General features: G+C 29.4%; 5 protein-coding genes across 10 annotated transcripts; 2 read left to right on the plus strand and 3 right to left on the minus strand.

The window, feature by feature from the left end:
* The first annotated feature begins 96 nt into the window (after window positions 1–96).
* On the plus strand, window positions 97–2,305 carry LOC124490537 (mitochondrial ribonuclease P protein 1 homolog). 5 transcript variants are annotated; one of them, XM_075730273.1, is made up of 4 exons: window positions 97–803; window positions 920–1,066; window positions 1,139–1,773; window positions 1,848–2,305. In XM_075730273.1, exons 2-4 carry the CDS (start codon window positions 958–960, stop codon window positions 2,301–2,303), a joined length of 1,200 nt encoding a protein of 399 aa, XP_075586388.1. In that variant the 5' UTR covers window positions 97–803; window positions 920–957; the 3' UTR covers window positions 2,304–2,305. The 5 variants fall into 5 exon arrangements, with proteins under 5 accessions (XP_075586388.1, XP_075586387.1, XP_075586389.1 ...); XM_075730272.1 differs by having other exon boundaries at window positions 97–765; window positions 829–1,066; XM_075730274.1 differs by having other exon boundaries at window positions 97–664; window positions 829–1,066.
* LOC142597442 (monocarboxylate transporter 7-like) lies at window positions 2,273–3,236 on the minus strand. Its single transcript, XM_075729968.1, has 3 exons — window positions 3,071–3,236; window positions 2,751–2,999; window positions 2,273–2,674 (listed from the first exon to the last, which is right to left on the minus strand). Exons 1-3 carry the CDS (start codon window positions 3,234–3,236, stop codon window positions 2,433–2,435), a joined length of 657 nt encoding a protein of 218 aa, XP_075586083.1. The 3' UTR covers window positions 2,273–2,432.
* A 7-nt stretch (window positions 3,237–3,243) lies between these two features.
* LOC142597465 (mitochondrial ribonuclease P protein 1 homolog) lies at window positions 3,244–4,167 on the plus strand. The gene is made up of 2 exons (XM_075730275.1): window positions 3,244–3,568; window positions 3,643–4,167. The coding sequence occupies exons 1-2, from the start codon at window positions 3,290–3,292 to the stop codon at window positions 4,096–4,098; spliced, it is 735 nt and encodes a 244-aa protein (XP_075586390.1). The 5' UTR covers window positions 3,244–3,289; the 3' UTR covers window positions 4,099–4,167.
* On the minus strand, window positions 4,074–7,044 carry LOC124490535 (monocarboxylate transporter 14). Of its 2 annotated transcripts, none has more exons than XM_075730271.1 (4): window positions 5,595–7,044; window positions 4,866–5,534; window positions 4,546–4,788; window positions 4,074–4,469 (listed from the first exon to the last, which is right to left on the minus strand). In XM_075730271.1, exons 1-4 carry the CDS (start codon window positions 6,217–6,219, stop codon window positions 4,228–4,230), a joined length of 1,779 nt encoding a protein of 592 aa, XP_075586386.1. In that variant the 5' UTR covers window positions 6,220–7,044; the 3' UTR covers window positions 4,074–4,227. The 2 variants fall into 2 exon arrangements, with proteins under 2 accessions (XP_075586386.1, XP_046909012.2); XM_047053056.2 differs by having other exon boundaries at window positions 4,546–4,794; window positions 5,595–7,031.
* Window positions 7,045–10,434: 3,390 nt separating this feature from the next.
* On the minus strand, window positions 10,435–13,391 carry LOC124500362 (uncharacterized). Its single transcript, XM_075729894.1, has 2 exons — window positions 12,514–13,391; window positions 10,435–12,273 (listed from the first exon to the last, which is right to left on the minus strand). The coding sequence occupies exons 1-2, from the start codon at window positions 13,058–13,060 to the stop codon at window positions 10,490–10,492; spliced, it is 2,331 nt and encodes a 776-aa protein (XP_075586009.1). The 5' UTR covers window positions 13,061–13,391; the 3' UTR covers window positions 10,435–10,489.
* Window positions 13,392–14,532: the final 1,141 nt, after the last annotated feature.

Here is a 14,532-nt window from a genome sequence, read left to right on the forward strand (position 1 = left end):
AAGAAGAAATGACAAAAAATTTCCATATTTTTTTCATCATCTGTATTTTGATAAAAACAAAAAACATGTATCTGAAATGGTTACATTATTATTAATAGTAGTATATGTTTGTATGTGCGGGTGTTTGTGTTGTGTATGTTGTACATGAAATAGCACATGAAGAGAATTCCCGGAAAAAAATTTTTTTTCCATTTCATTTCATTTTCAAATTATCTTTGTCGTCATAATCATGTTTTTCTCTTTTCGAAAGCGATCGTTACATTGATGGTTGTGGTATGTTGTTGGTGTTGGTGTTGGTGGTGGTGGTGGCAGCAATCATGATGATGGTGATGATTAAAGACAACCATTTTCTTTGTTTTTTTTTTTTTTGTTCATCATCTTGGGTTTACTGAGAATTGTTGTTGAGCAAATTTTTTTTTTTTTTTTTTTGATTCGAATCCGTAGCCGTGAATTCTTATTGTATGTGAACAGATGTGTTCAGAATATCATATTATTCGATACAGAAACCCAAAAAAAAAAAAATGTTGATGGAATTTTCTTTGGAAATTGTCAACTAACATTGTTTGGTTTTTAACCTGGTGAGGGCAGGAGAATCGATCATTGTCAAGATTTTTTTTTGAGTGATTGAGCGATTTTTCATTGGAAAATTTACATTGTTAGTACGGTTTGTTTGTGGCTTCATTGTCGGTTTTTTTTACTGGTTGTTGATTTAATTCTAGGGAAAAATAATTGCACATTTATAATGTGACTCATTTTTTTATCAATGTGAAGTCTTTTTCTTGGAAATTTAAAAAAAATTAAAGGTTTTTTTTTGTTTCAATTAAATAGAATGTAAATAACGGTTTTTTTTCTTCTGGATACTGTTCAAAAATGACGAACAAACACATGTGAATATAACAACATGTTTATTATTTGAAAGAATGTTTTCATCATCAAATGTGATAATTTAATCAAAAAATGTCCCGACGATGTTTTTGGCAAAATTTTAAAATGATTCTAACCGAATCATCGTATCGATCATATTCAACATTTTTATCGAATGCAACGAAACCGAAATCAATTGAAAGTAGGTATAAATATTTTATGCTTTTGGATTATGATGATTTCTGATTTTTTTTTGTTATTTCTAAAAAATTAGATAAATTAATATACAAAACAATAGATCAAACAAAATATCGACATCTGATCAATGATGATTATTCATCAATTGATTCAATATTGAAAGAATATGATTACTTGAAATATATGACCGGTTATGTACCATCGGATATTAGCGTGGAACAAATGTCCGATTTATTATCAATGGAAAATGAACGTCAACGTAAACAATATTTGCGATATTTATTTCTAAATGAAATTCGTAAACAAAAAGATGAAAGAAAACGTTCGGAACGAAAACAACGATATCAACAATATTTAGATACTCGTGCTGAACGTACATTCGGCATTTTCGATGATAATGGCCAACTTTCCTATCAATTGTGGTCAAATACAATGATTGGTAGAATATCATCAAGAAATGTATCACATATACGTACTACACAACGTTTACGTTATGCATCAATGTTTGGACAGAAATTAATTATCGATCTTGATTATGATGATCATATGTCATTAAGTGAATGTCGAATACAAGTGAATCATATTATGAGATTATTAGTGGAAAATTTACGCTCAACAAATGATCCATTTGATATTTACTTTACAAATTGTGATGATCAAAAACCAACAATGAAAAGTTTATCCAAATATTTCAATACAATGCCTTTTCAGGTTAGTGTAATCACAAATACTACATATGTTTAAAACAAATCGAAAAAAATTTTTCTGTTTTTGTTTTTTTTTAGTTAATGTCATTAAAGGAACAATTTCTAACAAAAAGTTATATGGATGTATTTGATCATAATCTTCTTGTTTATCTAACACCAAATGCCACGGAAACATTAATCAATTATAATCATGATGATATCTATATAATCGGTGGTTTTCTTGATAAATCCAATCTAAATAAACCAGTAAGTCATCTAAAGGCGTCAAATGATGGAATCCGACAATATCGTTTACCATTGGATCAATTCGTACCTTGGGGATCGGGTTCATCAAAACATCTTTGCATAATGCATGTAGTTGCCATTTTAAATCAAATGAAACAGACTAATGATTGGAAACAAACATTATGTGAACAGATACCGAAACGTAAAATGAAAGATTTCGATGAATTAGAACGTGAAAATCGTGAACGAAAATTAGCCTATATGAAACGGAAATTGTCAATCAATAATAATCATATGGAAATTTTATGATAATAACCAAAAAAAAAAAAAAAAATATTGGAAAAAAAATTATAAATACAAATTGATGATGATAATGAATGGAGGAGTATTAAGATTTTGATGATATATAAAATAACAATATACATTCAAAATAATTAATCAATCAAAATATTCATAACGATGAACGGTAAAACTAATTAATGATGCAATGCCTAATAATGAACCGGCAGCAAAAAATACACCCGTATATGATAATGTTAAATCATATAAAAGGCCAGCTAATGGTGGACCGGCAATAGCTGATAGGCCACGAACACAGCTTATTAATCCGAATGTTGTTGTCAATAATTCCAATGATAAAATATCGACCAATATGATCGATGTTAATGACATGTATGATGCTATTTTTTTTTTAAATTAATTAATGTAAAATTAAAATTGTAAATTAAAAAATCGATAACAATAAATGGTACATACAGATTGTGAAACCAAATAAAATCGAAATAGCCATCAATATCCAATATGATGGACAGAATGGTATGGCCATCACTGATAGACCGGCAATCAAAAGACAAACATTATTGATGAATAAAGCGGAAATTCGTATAAGACCGAAAAAGATATTTGTACCACTAAAACGATCGCTAATCAAACCGAATGCTAAACGGCCAATTACATTCGATATACCAATGGCTGATAGAATCCATGCTGCTTTTGTTCCTTCAACTTTTGATATATAAACGAAGGACGAACAAAAAATGAACAAAATTGTTTTGAATTCAATCAAATAAACTTACTATCCAAATGTTCGGTAGCAAAACGTACGACATAAACATATGGAATATAATATCCAATCATTCCGAATACATTCGATAGGGCAAGTAATGCCATTGGTGTAATTTTTAATACAGAAAAATCTAACACCTCTTTAAGATTGATACGATTTTCCATTGCTTCGTACATTCGGCATTTTCGATGATAATGGCCAACTTTCCTATCAATTGTGGTCAAATACAATGATTGGTAGAATATCATCAAGAAATGTATCACATATACGTACTACACAACGTTTACGTTATGCATCAATGTTTGGACAGAAATTAATTATCGATCTTGATTATGATGATCATATGTCATTAAGTGAATGTCGAATACAAGTGAATCATATTATGAGATTATTAGTGGAAAATTTACGCTCAACAAATGATCCATTTGATATTTACTTTACAAATTGTGATGATCAAAAACCAACAATGAAAAGTTTATCCAAATATTTCAATACAATGCCTTTTCAGGTTAGTGTAATCACAAATACTACATATGTTTAAAACAAATCGAAAAAAATTTTTCTGTTTTTGTTTTTTTTTAGTTAATGTCATTAAAGGAACAATTTCTAACAAAAAGTTATATGGATGTATTTGATCATAATCTTCTTGTTTATCTAACACCAAATGCCACGGAAACATTAATCAATTATAATCATGATGATATCTATATAATCGGTGGTTTTCTTGATAAATCCAATCTAAATAAACCAGTAAGTCATCTAAAGGCGTCAAATGATGGAATCCGACAATATCGTTTACCATTGGATCAATTCGTACCTTGGGGATCGGGTTCATCAAAACATCTTTGCATAATGCATGTAGTTGCCATTTTAAATCAAATGAAACAGACTAATGATTGGAAACAAACATTATGTGAACAGATACCGAAACGTAAAATGAAAGATTTCGATGAATTAGAACGTGAAAATCGTGAACGAAAATTAGCCTATATGAAACGGAAATTGTCAATCAATAATAATCATATGGAAATTTTATGATAATAACCAAAAAAAAAAAAAAAAATATTGGAAAAAAAATTATAAATACAAATTGATGATGATAATGAATGGAGGAGTATTAAGATTTTGATGATATATAAAATAACAATATACATTCAAAATAATTAATCAATCAAAATATTCATAACGATGAACGGTAAAACTAATTAATGATGCAATGCCTAATAATGAACCGGCAGCAAAAAATACACCCGTATATGATAATGTTAAATCATATAAAAGGCCAGCTAATGGTGGACCGGCAATAGCTGATAGGCCACGAACACAGCTTATTAATCCGAATGTTGTTGTCAATAATTCCAATGATAAAATATCGACCAATATGATCGATGTTAATGACATGTATGATGCTATTTTTTTTTTAAATTAATTAATGTAAAATTAAAATTGTAAATTAAAAAATCGATAACAATAAATGGTACATACAGATTGTGAAACCAAATAAAATCGAAATAGCCATCAATATCCAATATGATGGACAGAATGGTATGGCCATCACTGATAGACCGGCAATCAAAAGACAAACATTATTGATGAATAAAGCGGAAATTCGTATAAGACCGAAAAAGATATTTGTACCACTAAAACGATCGCTAATCAAACCGAATGCTAAACGGCCAATTACATTCGATATACCAATGGCTGATAGAATCCATGCTGCTTTTGTTCCTTCAACTTTTGATATATAAACGAAGGACGAACAAAAAATGAACAAAATTGTTTTGAATTCAATCAAATAAACTTACTATCCAAATGTTCGGTAGCAAAACGTACGACATAAACATATGGAATATAATATCCAATCATTCCGAATACATTCGATAGGGCAAGTAATGCCATTGGTGTAATTTTTAATACAGAAAAATCTAACACCTCTTTAAGATTGATACGATTTTCCATTGCTTCTATTTCGGTTAATTGACTTGTTATTGTCCATGTACGTGGCCTTTGTACAAATGATCGTCGTGAATGATTAGAATATTTTGAATTAACCGACATTGAACTTTTATTCACCGATAATGAACTTTTATTCATTGATAATGTACCATGATTATTATTATAACGACGATTACCAGCACTTGCAATCGATTGATTTGATTTACATGTTGAATTACGTTGTAAACGATTTTTCATCGCATTATCATTATCACCATCACCATTATCCGATTTTTGAATTATTAATGGTTTCATTAAAAGGCCATAAAATGTACAACAACCAATACAAATAGCCAATATTAATAATGATTGTTTCCAATCATAATTAGCCAATAAAAATTGACAAAATGGTGAGAATAGAAATGCACCCATACCAGAGCCACAGACAGCGATACCGGTAGCGAATGCACGTTTAGTTGTAAAATAATGGCCAACCGATACAATCGATGGTAGATAGATGAAACCAAAACTGCAGCCAGCTGAAAAATTGAAATTTCAAATTAAAATTAATCAATCAATTGGATTTTTTCCATACTTACTAACTATACCATAGGTTAGCAAAAGTATGTAGACATTTGGTGCACGTGTAGACAATGCTAATGCAAGTGCAGCCATTATACTGCCTATAATTGAAATCGGACGACATCCATAACGATTAACAAGAGTGGATACGAATACGCCGACAGTCATATAACAACCGCTTAATAAAGATCCAGTCAATGCTGTAATTGCTTCATTCGAACCGAAATAATCAAGAAAATGTGGTAAAAATATACCGAATGTATAGCAGACACCATCAACTGTAAGATTACACATGAATGATGCGAATACAACGATCCAACCATAGCCACCATTTGGTATACCATTCGATAAATCAGCGTTTTGTTGTCCATCATTATCATCATGCGTATTAATAACACATTTACTTGTTGAATCACCTGTTGCTTTTCGTATAGTAATCGTCGGTGTTGCTGGACTTTTCATCGAACCATCAATATTTTCAATGGTAGCCAAATGTTCAACATTCAATGATAATGGTGATGGAAGTTTTTTTCGTTTTGATGATAATTTTTTCTCAATACTATTTATCGTTTCATGATGATTGTGATTATGATTATGATTATGATTGTGATTATGATTTGCATTATCAATCTGAAAAATCATTTTAAATAATTGTTGATACGATGATTCAATTAAATATGAAAAAAAATTTACAAGACAACAATAGCAACTAAAAACCAAATATGAAAAACAAAACAAAAAAAAATATAGTAAATTGAATCAAATGGAATCAAAAATGAAAATGTAGTAAGCATTTCCCAAGGCAGCCGAAATAAATGATTGATTGATTGATTGATTGATAAACAATGATAATGATGATGATTATGGATTTGATTTGGATTTAAAATTTGCTGTGGTCATTATAATAATTTATAATAAATTTTTTTTTACTATGTCAACAACAACGAAAATGATGATGATGATGATGGCACTATTGTCTTCGAATGTTTCCGGTATTTAAATATAATTATTATTATTTCAACGAAACAAAATATTGATGATTGATCAAATGTTTGAAATATAATGATGATGATGATGATGATGATGTTGTCGTTGTTGTTGTTGTTGTTGTTGTTGATCGAATGATGGTCAGATTATAATAATCATGACTATATTGATGAGATGTAAAAAACAAATGAAAAGTTTAAAAATAAAAATGTTTGCATTTATGTTACAACAACGACGATCGCGACAAATAGACACAACAACAATATATTTGGTGGTTTTTTTTTCGCTTTTAGATATTCATAATACACATTTTATATGGATTTTTTTTTCTACTGGACAGCTAGAAAAATTTTCTTTCTCTCTCTCTCTCTTTCTCTCAATTCAATTCGATTTTATTCGGTCAATTTGAAATATAACCAGATTCGATGTAGGTGTGTGTGTGTGTTTGTGTGTGTGCTGAAATCGATTGGTATAATAGTTTTTGAACTAGCAATCAGTAATCGATTATGGCGGCCGATAGCATCTTTTCCATTGAACATATAAATCGAATGAATGTGTGTGTGTGTCGGCATCGTGTTCGTTATCGATATATCGATATCGAATGATATTATCATTCATTCATTCATAATAAATAAACAAAAATTCAAATAAATTTAGTAATCGGCCATGATAATTGTTCTGCTTTTTTTCTATTTTTATTTTTTTTTTTTTTTGATCATTCAAAATAATAATACAAATGATGATTGGATAATCAATAAATAAATCAATCAAATTGATTGGATATATATTTGATTGATTGGCACTGGAAAATATCCGATCTGGTAATTGAATATATTGGTATCGTTTTTATTTTTCGTTAAATGAAAGACGATATGTATGATGTTTGATGTGTGTGTGTATGTATGTGGTGAATGCAGAAAATTGTTATCATCAAAAAAAATTTATCGATGAAGGATTTTTGTGCTAGAAGAATGGATAATTTATCATTATTTTCTACTTTTTAATTCGGTCAATACACACCGGATGTTTCTCATTGAAAATTGATTACCGATTAAAGAAAAAAAAATGAAAAATAATGAAAAATGTCCTACTACACCAAAAACCACCATCCATCCACAATGTGAAGAAAACCCCCATATGACATTACATGCCATATATTTGCCGATCAATCATTCAATCGATTGATTGATTGATTTGAAATCAAATCGAATGACTATGTATATGGTACATTCTAATCATATGTCGTCATCATCAAAAAAAAAAAAAAATTTTTTTTTTGAAAACAAATCAAAACAAAACAGAAATGCCGACCAACGACCATATGATCGCCAACGAGCCAAAAAAAAACGTTCGATTTCGGTATTTTTGTTTGATTCGTTGTTATTCGATAAACTTTTTATTTTTTTTTTATTTTCGTCATCATTCATGTTTGTTGTCATAGGAAAAAAAATTATTCAATGAATTGCATTTGATGAACAAAAACATTCAATTCAAATGAATGAATAAAAAAAAACTCAATCAACCGATGATTAATATTGACCATAATTGACCTGAATTTTGGAATCATTCGATTGCCACTCAAAAAATTTTGACAAGTACATTTGTCCTGTTTGTTGATTAATATATTTGGAATTATTCCCAGTGACGTATGTGTGTTGTGGTTGAAATAATTTTTGATGACAAATTTTTTTTCTGTTTTTCAAAATCGAATGACGATAATAATAATAATAATAATAATAATTGAGCTTAATCCGAATCAAGACACGTTTGGATTTATTTCCATAAATTTCAACGGAAAAAAAATTTGTTTTCTTTTTTTTCGTCAAACGAATTTTCTCATCCACTTTTTTTTAGGTATTCAAATTGATTTTGATTGTAAATGTTGATTTGTTGGAGAAGATCATCCATCATCCATATCGAACGGATTGATTGATTGGCTGACTATTTATGACACGATCACATCATCATCATCATCATCATTGATGATCATTGATCAACATGATGGTTAAATTAAATATATCTCAATTGTTTTCAATGTTTGACTTTCATCAATCTGATATTATCGATAGACTATAGTAGATTATATAGCTGCTGCTGCCACCTCGATTGACAATTTTTCATTTTTCATTTTTTTTTGTCTTTTATGATTAGTCTATTAATATTATCAGTATTTTAATCAATAATTAATAAATAGTAATTATAATCATCATCATCACCGTCAATATGATCATCATTCATTCATTCATTCATTCATTCATACAACAAACAACCAACAGCAACAAAAAAAATTTGGATCAAAATTTTGTTCGATATTTGAAAACAAATGCAATTAGTGTTGTGAGAATGGAAATGTTTGATATTTGTATCCGGTGTGTGTGTGTTTTGCGTGTATATGTTTTGATGATTATTTTGTTGTTTTTCTCGAATGAAATTATCATTTTTTTTTGTTTGTTTGTTTGTTTGTTTAATTTCAAAATTCAATCAAAATTATTTGTTTGTTTTTCAATCATCTGTTCATGGGATTTTCAATTTCATTTTTACGTATGTGTGTGTGTGTGTGTGTGTGCATGTAATTCAACAAACATAAATTCATTTTTTTTAAAGAGAAAAAAAAAGATAGAGAATAAGAAATAGAAAATGAAATGATCAAAATGAATTATGAAAATCGAAATAAATATGTTTGTGTATGAGGCGTGTTTGTTTAATTTGGTCATTTTGTTTGTATTCGTTTACGTCGTTGTTATTCGATGACAAAGCACCGGCTGTAATAAATAATTTTCTTTTTTGTGTGTGTGTGTGTGTGTGTGTGTTTGTGGTTTTCAGTTTGATTAAAATGATTTTCAAGTTTAAATGTGTAGGTCGTATCATTATGATGATTATAAATGGCTAAGATGACGACGATGATAATGATGAGAATGAGTATGATAGAGGTCGAGATCAATTTTAAAAATTAATTTTGAATCTAAATTAATTATGATTGTGATTCACATCATGATATGGATTATTCATCCATGATGATGTGAATAAGGTGAATTATGTGTGTGTGTGTGTGTGTGTGCGTGAAAAAAAACAACAATTGGAAAATATGAGCATATTCTGATGGAACAACAAAAAATCATTGGTTTCATATGTATCGTAGTGTATGTGGGTGTGTGTGTGTGGAATTCACTAATAAATTTTCATTTTTTGTTTGATCGATGCAACCTCTTTGTTTTGATCGAATATGATCATATATAGTCGATTGAATATTCAATAACTTAATATCGTATTCCTTCGTCATTAAACATGTGTGGTGCTTTTTTATATCGGATTCCTTCATCATCAAATGGTGATTTTTTATAACGGATACCTTCATCATCGAATGGTGATTTCTTATATCGGATTCCTTCATCGTCAAATGGAGATTTTTTATAACGGATACCTTCATCATCGAATGGTGATTTCTTATAACGGATTCCTTCGTCATCGAATGGTGATTTTTTATAACGGATACCTGTATGACAGAATAAAAAACCAAAGTAAATAAAGTTAAATCACACAAATTCGGTAAACCAATTTGAGAGGAAAAAGTGTAAGACCTCGTGAAAATTAGACATTTTCATCAGAATGTAAAAAAAACAGTAGAAACAATAACCGAAGCAGATGTCAATGGTTTTGTGACGATGGAAGACAACAACAACAACAACAGCAACAGAAGCAGCGTTTTGATGTCAAGAAAAGAAGTGCAAATTGAAAGAATGAAAAAAAGCAGTTTGCATTTGTGTGTGCTTGTGGGCGATTGAATAGCGAGTGCAAGGAAAGATAAACGTAAGCAGATTCATTTAGTGATCAATAATTTGGAAGAAGAAAAAATTGAGGTCGTTGACTTACCGGTTGCACTGTATAATAAATTCATTATGTAAATATTTGGTTGGACATTAATATTTTAAATTTGATGATTCAAATGTGATTGAAAAAAATGACTACCAGTGTTGTGGATATCTCTTTTAAAACGGATACCTTCTTTATCCCAAGGAATTGCGCCTAATATTATTTTTTGTGATAGTAATTTTTTCGAACGTGGTGTTTCCAATACAGGACGATCGGTTTCAATTAACCGTGATGATGATGATTTACTAGCAACCGTATGACCCGTTCCGGTTGTTGTTGTTGTTATCGCATGATGTTTTTGTCGATTGATTTTTGTTGCAATAGGTTCGATTACTTTCATTGTTGCCGATGTCGTCATTGCGGCCGTACTTGTTGGAAATAATTGTGGTGAAAGAGTGAATAGATTGGCTCCATCATTGCCAAACAATGATGCAGGCATAAAATCCGATTGATTATCATTATCTTCAATCGATCGTGGTGATTGTTTATTGGCCATGATTGAATGTGATGATGATAATGATGAATCTTCATCATCACTATTTCGACTCGTTTTCATCGACGCGGATGATTGTTGTGATAATAGATCTAGATTGTCATTCGAATCTGTTTTGAATAATTTTAGTTGATCAACATCAAACGGTGACAGGGATGATTGTTGTAAATGATTACGATAATCATATAATGACGATGTTGATGTTGTTGTTGATTTCAATTTCTTATTCTCTTGTTGCTGTTGTTGTTCCATATGTTGATTATTTCCAGACATTTTTAATGCATTTTCCAAACGTTTTAATTGTTCTTTTGATTGAATCTTTTCCAACAATGGTTTAGCAACGGATAGATTCATCAACAACAGGATCATACGTTTATTAACACGATTATTTTTATCGGAATTCATTGAATTACGATTTCTTCGGCTACCAATTTGAACAATTTTACCATTCTGTTTTTTATAACGTATTCCTTTTAGATCTTTCCAGAATGAATCCAAACGTTCAGCATATGATGATTTATGTAATGAATCACTATTATCTTTCAAATGGTTTTTATCTCTTCTATCTATTACCATTCGTCCAAGATGATTATGGCCATTACTTGGTTGGCCGAAAAACCAGCTCTTCTTTTCACGCATCGATGATTTAGATGATGATGATGGTCGTTCATTTACAAATTGATGATTTTCATTTTGTCGATCATCGATGACCAATTGTATACATTTTTTTATCAAATTTACATATAAATGTGGATTCATTATCATTTTCGATGTTGAATTTTGATTATTCATATTTTTAGCTGTTACTGCTGCTGCTGTCGTTGCTATCATCATCATCTTTGGATTCGAATATTGTTCATGATGATGTTCTTGTTGTTGTTGTTGCTGCTGCTGATGTCCTCTATCGACAGATGACTCTACTGCTATTGGATTATCACTATTTCTACCACTATTACTATTAACACTATCTTTATTTAGATCATCATGTCTATAATATGTACCATCATGATCGATATTTTTCAATTCAATTGATTCAAATTGATTGTTTAATCGTTGTTGTTGATGATTATTAAAAAAATTAAATAAATCACTATGAACATTATGATTATCATCAGCTTGATGATAATCGTCAAAATCATCATCACCATCATGATGATTATGATGATGATCATAATCATAATCTATATTCGTGCTGCTGCCACCACCACCATTATTCTGTTCCATTGGTATAATTATTCTGTTTTTTCTCATTGAAATCGAAATCGGTATGGCTGATGATGATATTGTTTGATGATTAGTTGCTAATTTATTACTATCCGTGAATAAATTTTCATCATTATCATCATCTACATTTTGTTTTCAAATCAAACATATATCAAAGTGGAATTTTTCGAAAAATTCGAATTGAAAAAAAAACAGGGTAAAAAAATTATTGAAATGATTATACAAAAGAAAAAACAGATAAATGGTGCTCTTTAACAGTGTGAAATTTTTTTTTTGTTTTATTTTGAATTGAAATAGTCGATGAATTTTTGGAAAAAGAAAGTAATTTTTTTCTTGGAAAAGAAAATAAAATTATTACAAACCTTTACTAGCAAGATCACGTGTCAATATGGCCGATATGATCTGTTGACATGCTTCCAATGGTCTATTACCAATGATCAATGGTTGTGCCATCAATGTCCAACCAGGTTGTTGTTGATTATCGATACTACGTTTGGCCAACATTGAAATCGAAACATCATCGGTTGATGATGATAATGGCAATTTTGATGATGTTGGTTGTATCGATGATGATGATGATGATGGTGTAATCGATACACAATGTGTCGGTTGTACAGTGATCATCATCATCATCATCAGTGATATACATAGTGCCATTATTGTCGATAATGATATTAATGAATTACGTTGGGAAGCGGAAATGTATGCTGAAGAAAAAGAGGACAATAATGGTGTTAATGATGATAATGATGATGATGATGATGATGATGGACACAATACCATATCCGTTTCAATACAATTATCTGTGTTAAAAGAATAGGAAGCATTGTTGTTGTCGTTGTTGTTAAAGACAAACATCCGTTTATGTTGAAATTGTTTTGATGAACATTTGACATTTGATGTAGACATTTTTATTTCTGATGATAATTATTCAAAATTAATTAATTAATTAAATTCGAAAATCAGCAAAAAGTGTTTATGTGTGAAGTGGAAAAAAACGAACAAAGAGTGAAAAAAAATTACAATAAAATTCATACACAAACAAAAATTTTTGTCAATCAAAAAAAAATGATTCGATATTTTTTGTTCTCGTTGTAGAAATTAATTTCCTTATTTTTTTTTTTCTCTCTCTCTCTCTCATATGATAAATTTGAAACTTGATGAAATGAAATTTATTCGTTTGTAAATTTTCATGCTTTTATATACCATGGCCACCATCATCGGATGGACCAACACCTAATACCCGACGACAACGATAACAACCAAAAAAAAAAAAAAAAAAAAAGAAAGAGAACCACCAGATAGATACATAAGGTGGTTACAATAACAACAACGACAATAACCGGCTTGTCTTGCGCTAAAACAAGCAAATAGAAACAGCTATATTCTGGACATGAACAAACAAGAAACAACGATAACAACAACAACAACAACAAAAATATCGGCTATTTAATAGACCATTTTTCTACCATTTTTATTCTATGTTTAAATTTTGGGCGGATCTTTTTTTTCACTCTTTGATTGAAAAAAAAAACAAATGTGGTGCCCGTACACACACACACACACACATCATACAAATATTGAAAATAAAATGTTATAGTCAGTCAATAATAATAATGATAAAATATATAACTACCTTACATGACATTACATATTGAATATGATAATAATGGTCAATATAAAAACATTGAAATATCAACAGTCAAACAAAACAAAACAAAAATGAACAATGAATGAATCAAACCTATAAAATTGGATCTTTTTTTCCCTTTCATCATTCATTCATTCATTATTATTGTTTTATTACATTGGCAAAATGTCACAATGTTCGATGTCAAATTAATATAATTATTATATATTATGACAAGATTATTTTTTGTTGTTGTTGTTGTTGTTTCGTTTCATGACATTTTCATTTTTATTTTCATTTTTTTTATATAATAAACTACACTTTATTATTATATGATCAAAAGTTAACAATTACATCTTCTATAATATTGAATGTCGTCATTGTCATTGTTAATGGGTTTGTGTGTGTGTGTGTATGGGATTCTATTTGGTCAATCAATGATGATCATCATCATTTCATTGTCAAAAAAAAAACAACAACAACAAACACTTGAATAAACACTTGAAAATGCATTTGAACATCTTCATCTTATACATTTGAAGAGAATTTATCAATAGTGTAGAGAAAAATAAAATTGCCATTAAGTTTTGGGGAATCTATTTTTTTTTTTAAATAGAATTATTCCATAAACTTTGTTTCCATGTCTTCATTGGTTAGATGGTTATATTGGAATAAAACCTACCATCATCATCATCGAACTTCAGTGACTTTATGAATTTTATTATGAACCAGAAAAAAATAAGAACAAAAC

Source organism: Dermatophagoides farinae, chromosome 4 (genome assembly GCF_024713945.1).
Source record: "Dermatophagoides farinae isolate YC_2012a chromosome 4, ASM2471394v1, whole genome shotgun sequence".
Lineage (NCBI taxonomy): Eukaryota > Metazoa > Arthropoda > Arachnida > Sarcoptiformes > Pyroglyphidae > Dermatophagoides > Dermatophagoides farinae.

Bases quoted from the DNA above. Each gene is read 5' to 3' on its own strand.
- LOC124490537 (XM_075730273.1), top strand. From the start codon at position 958: ATGTCCCGACGATGTTTTTGGCAAAATTTTAAAATGATTCTAACCGAA. The intron at 1,067-1,138 runs GTAGGTATAAAT...CTAAAAAATTAG, and splicing joins GAAACCGAAATCAATTGAAA to ATAAATTAATATACAAAACA. The intron at 1,774-1,847 runs GTTAGTGTAATC...GTTTTTTTTTAG, and splicing joins TCAATACAATGCCTTTTCAG to TTAATGTCATTAAAGGAACA.
- LOC142597442 (XM_075729968.1), bottom strand. From the start codon at position 3,236: ATGTACGAAGCAATGGAAAATCGTATCAATCTTAAAGAGGTGTTAGAT. The intron at 3,000-3,070 runs GTAAGTTTATTT...ATATATCAAAAG, and splicing joins TGCTACCGAACATTTGGATA to TTGAAGGAACAAAAGCAGCA. The intron at 2,675-2,750 runs GTATGTACCATT...AAAAAAAAATAG, and splicing joins TTTATTTGGTTTCACAATCT to CATCATACATGTCATTAACA.
- LOC142597465 (XM_075730275.1), top strand. From the start codon at position 3,290: ATGATTGGTAGAATATCATCAAGAAATGTATCACATATACGTACTACA. The intron at 3,569-3,642 runs GTTAGTGTAATC...GTTTTTTTTTAG, and splicing joins TCAATACAATGCCTTTTCAG to TTAATGTCATTAAAGGAACA.
- LOC124490535 (XM_047053056.2), bottom strand. From the start codon at position 6,219: ATGATTTTTCAGATTGATAATGCAAATCATAATCACAATCATAATCAT. The intron at 4,795-4,865 runs GTAAGTTTATTT...ATATATCAAAAG, and splicing joins TGCTACCGAACATTTGGATA to TTGAAGGAACAAAAGCAGCA. The intron at 4,470-4,545 runs GTATGTACCATT...AAAAAAAAATAG, and splicing joins TTTATTTGGTTTCACAATCT to CATCATACATGTCATTAACA.
- LOC124500362 (XM_075729894.1), bottom strand. From the start codon at position 13,060: ATGTCTACATCAAATGTCAAATGTTCATCAAAACAATTTCAACATAAA. The intron at 12,274-12,513 runs GTTTGTAATAAT...AACAAAATGTAG, and splicing joins ACGTGATCTTGCTAGTAAAG to ATGATGATAATGATGAAAAT.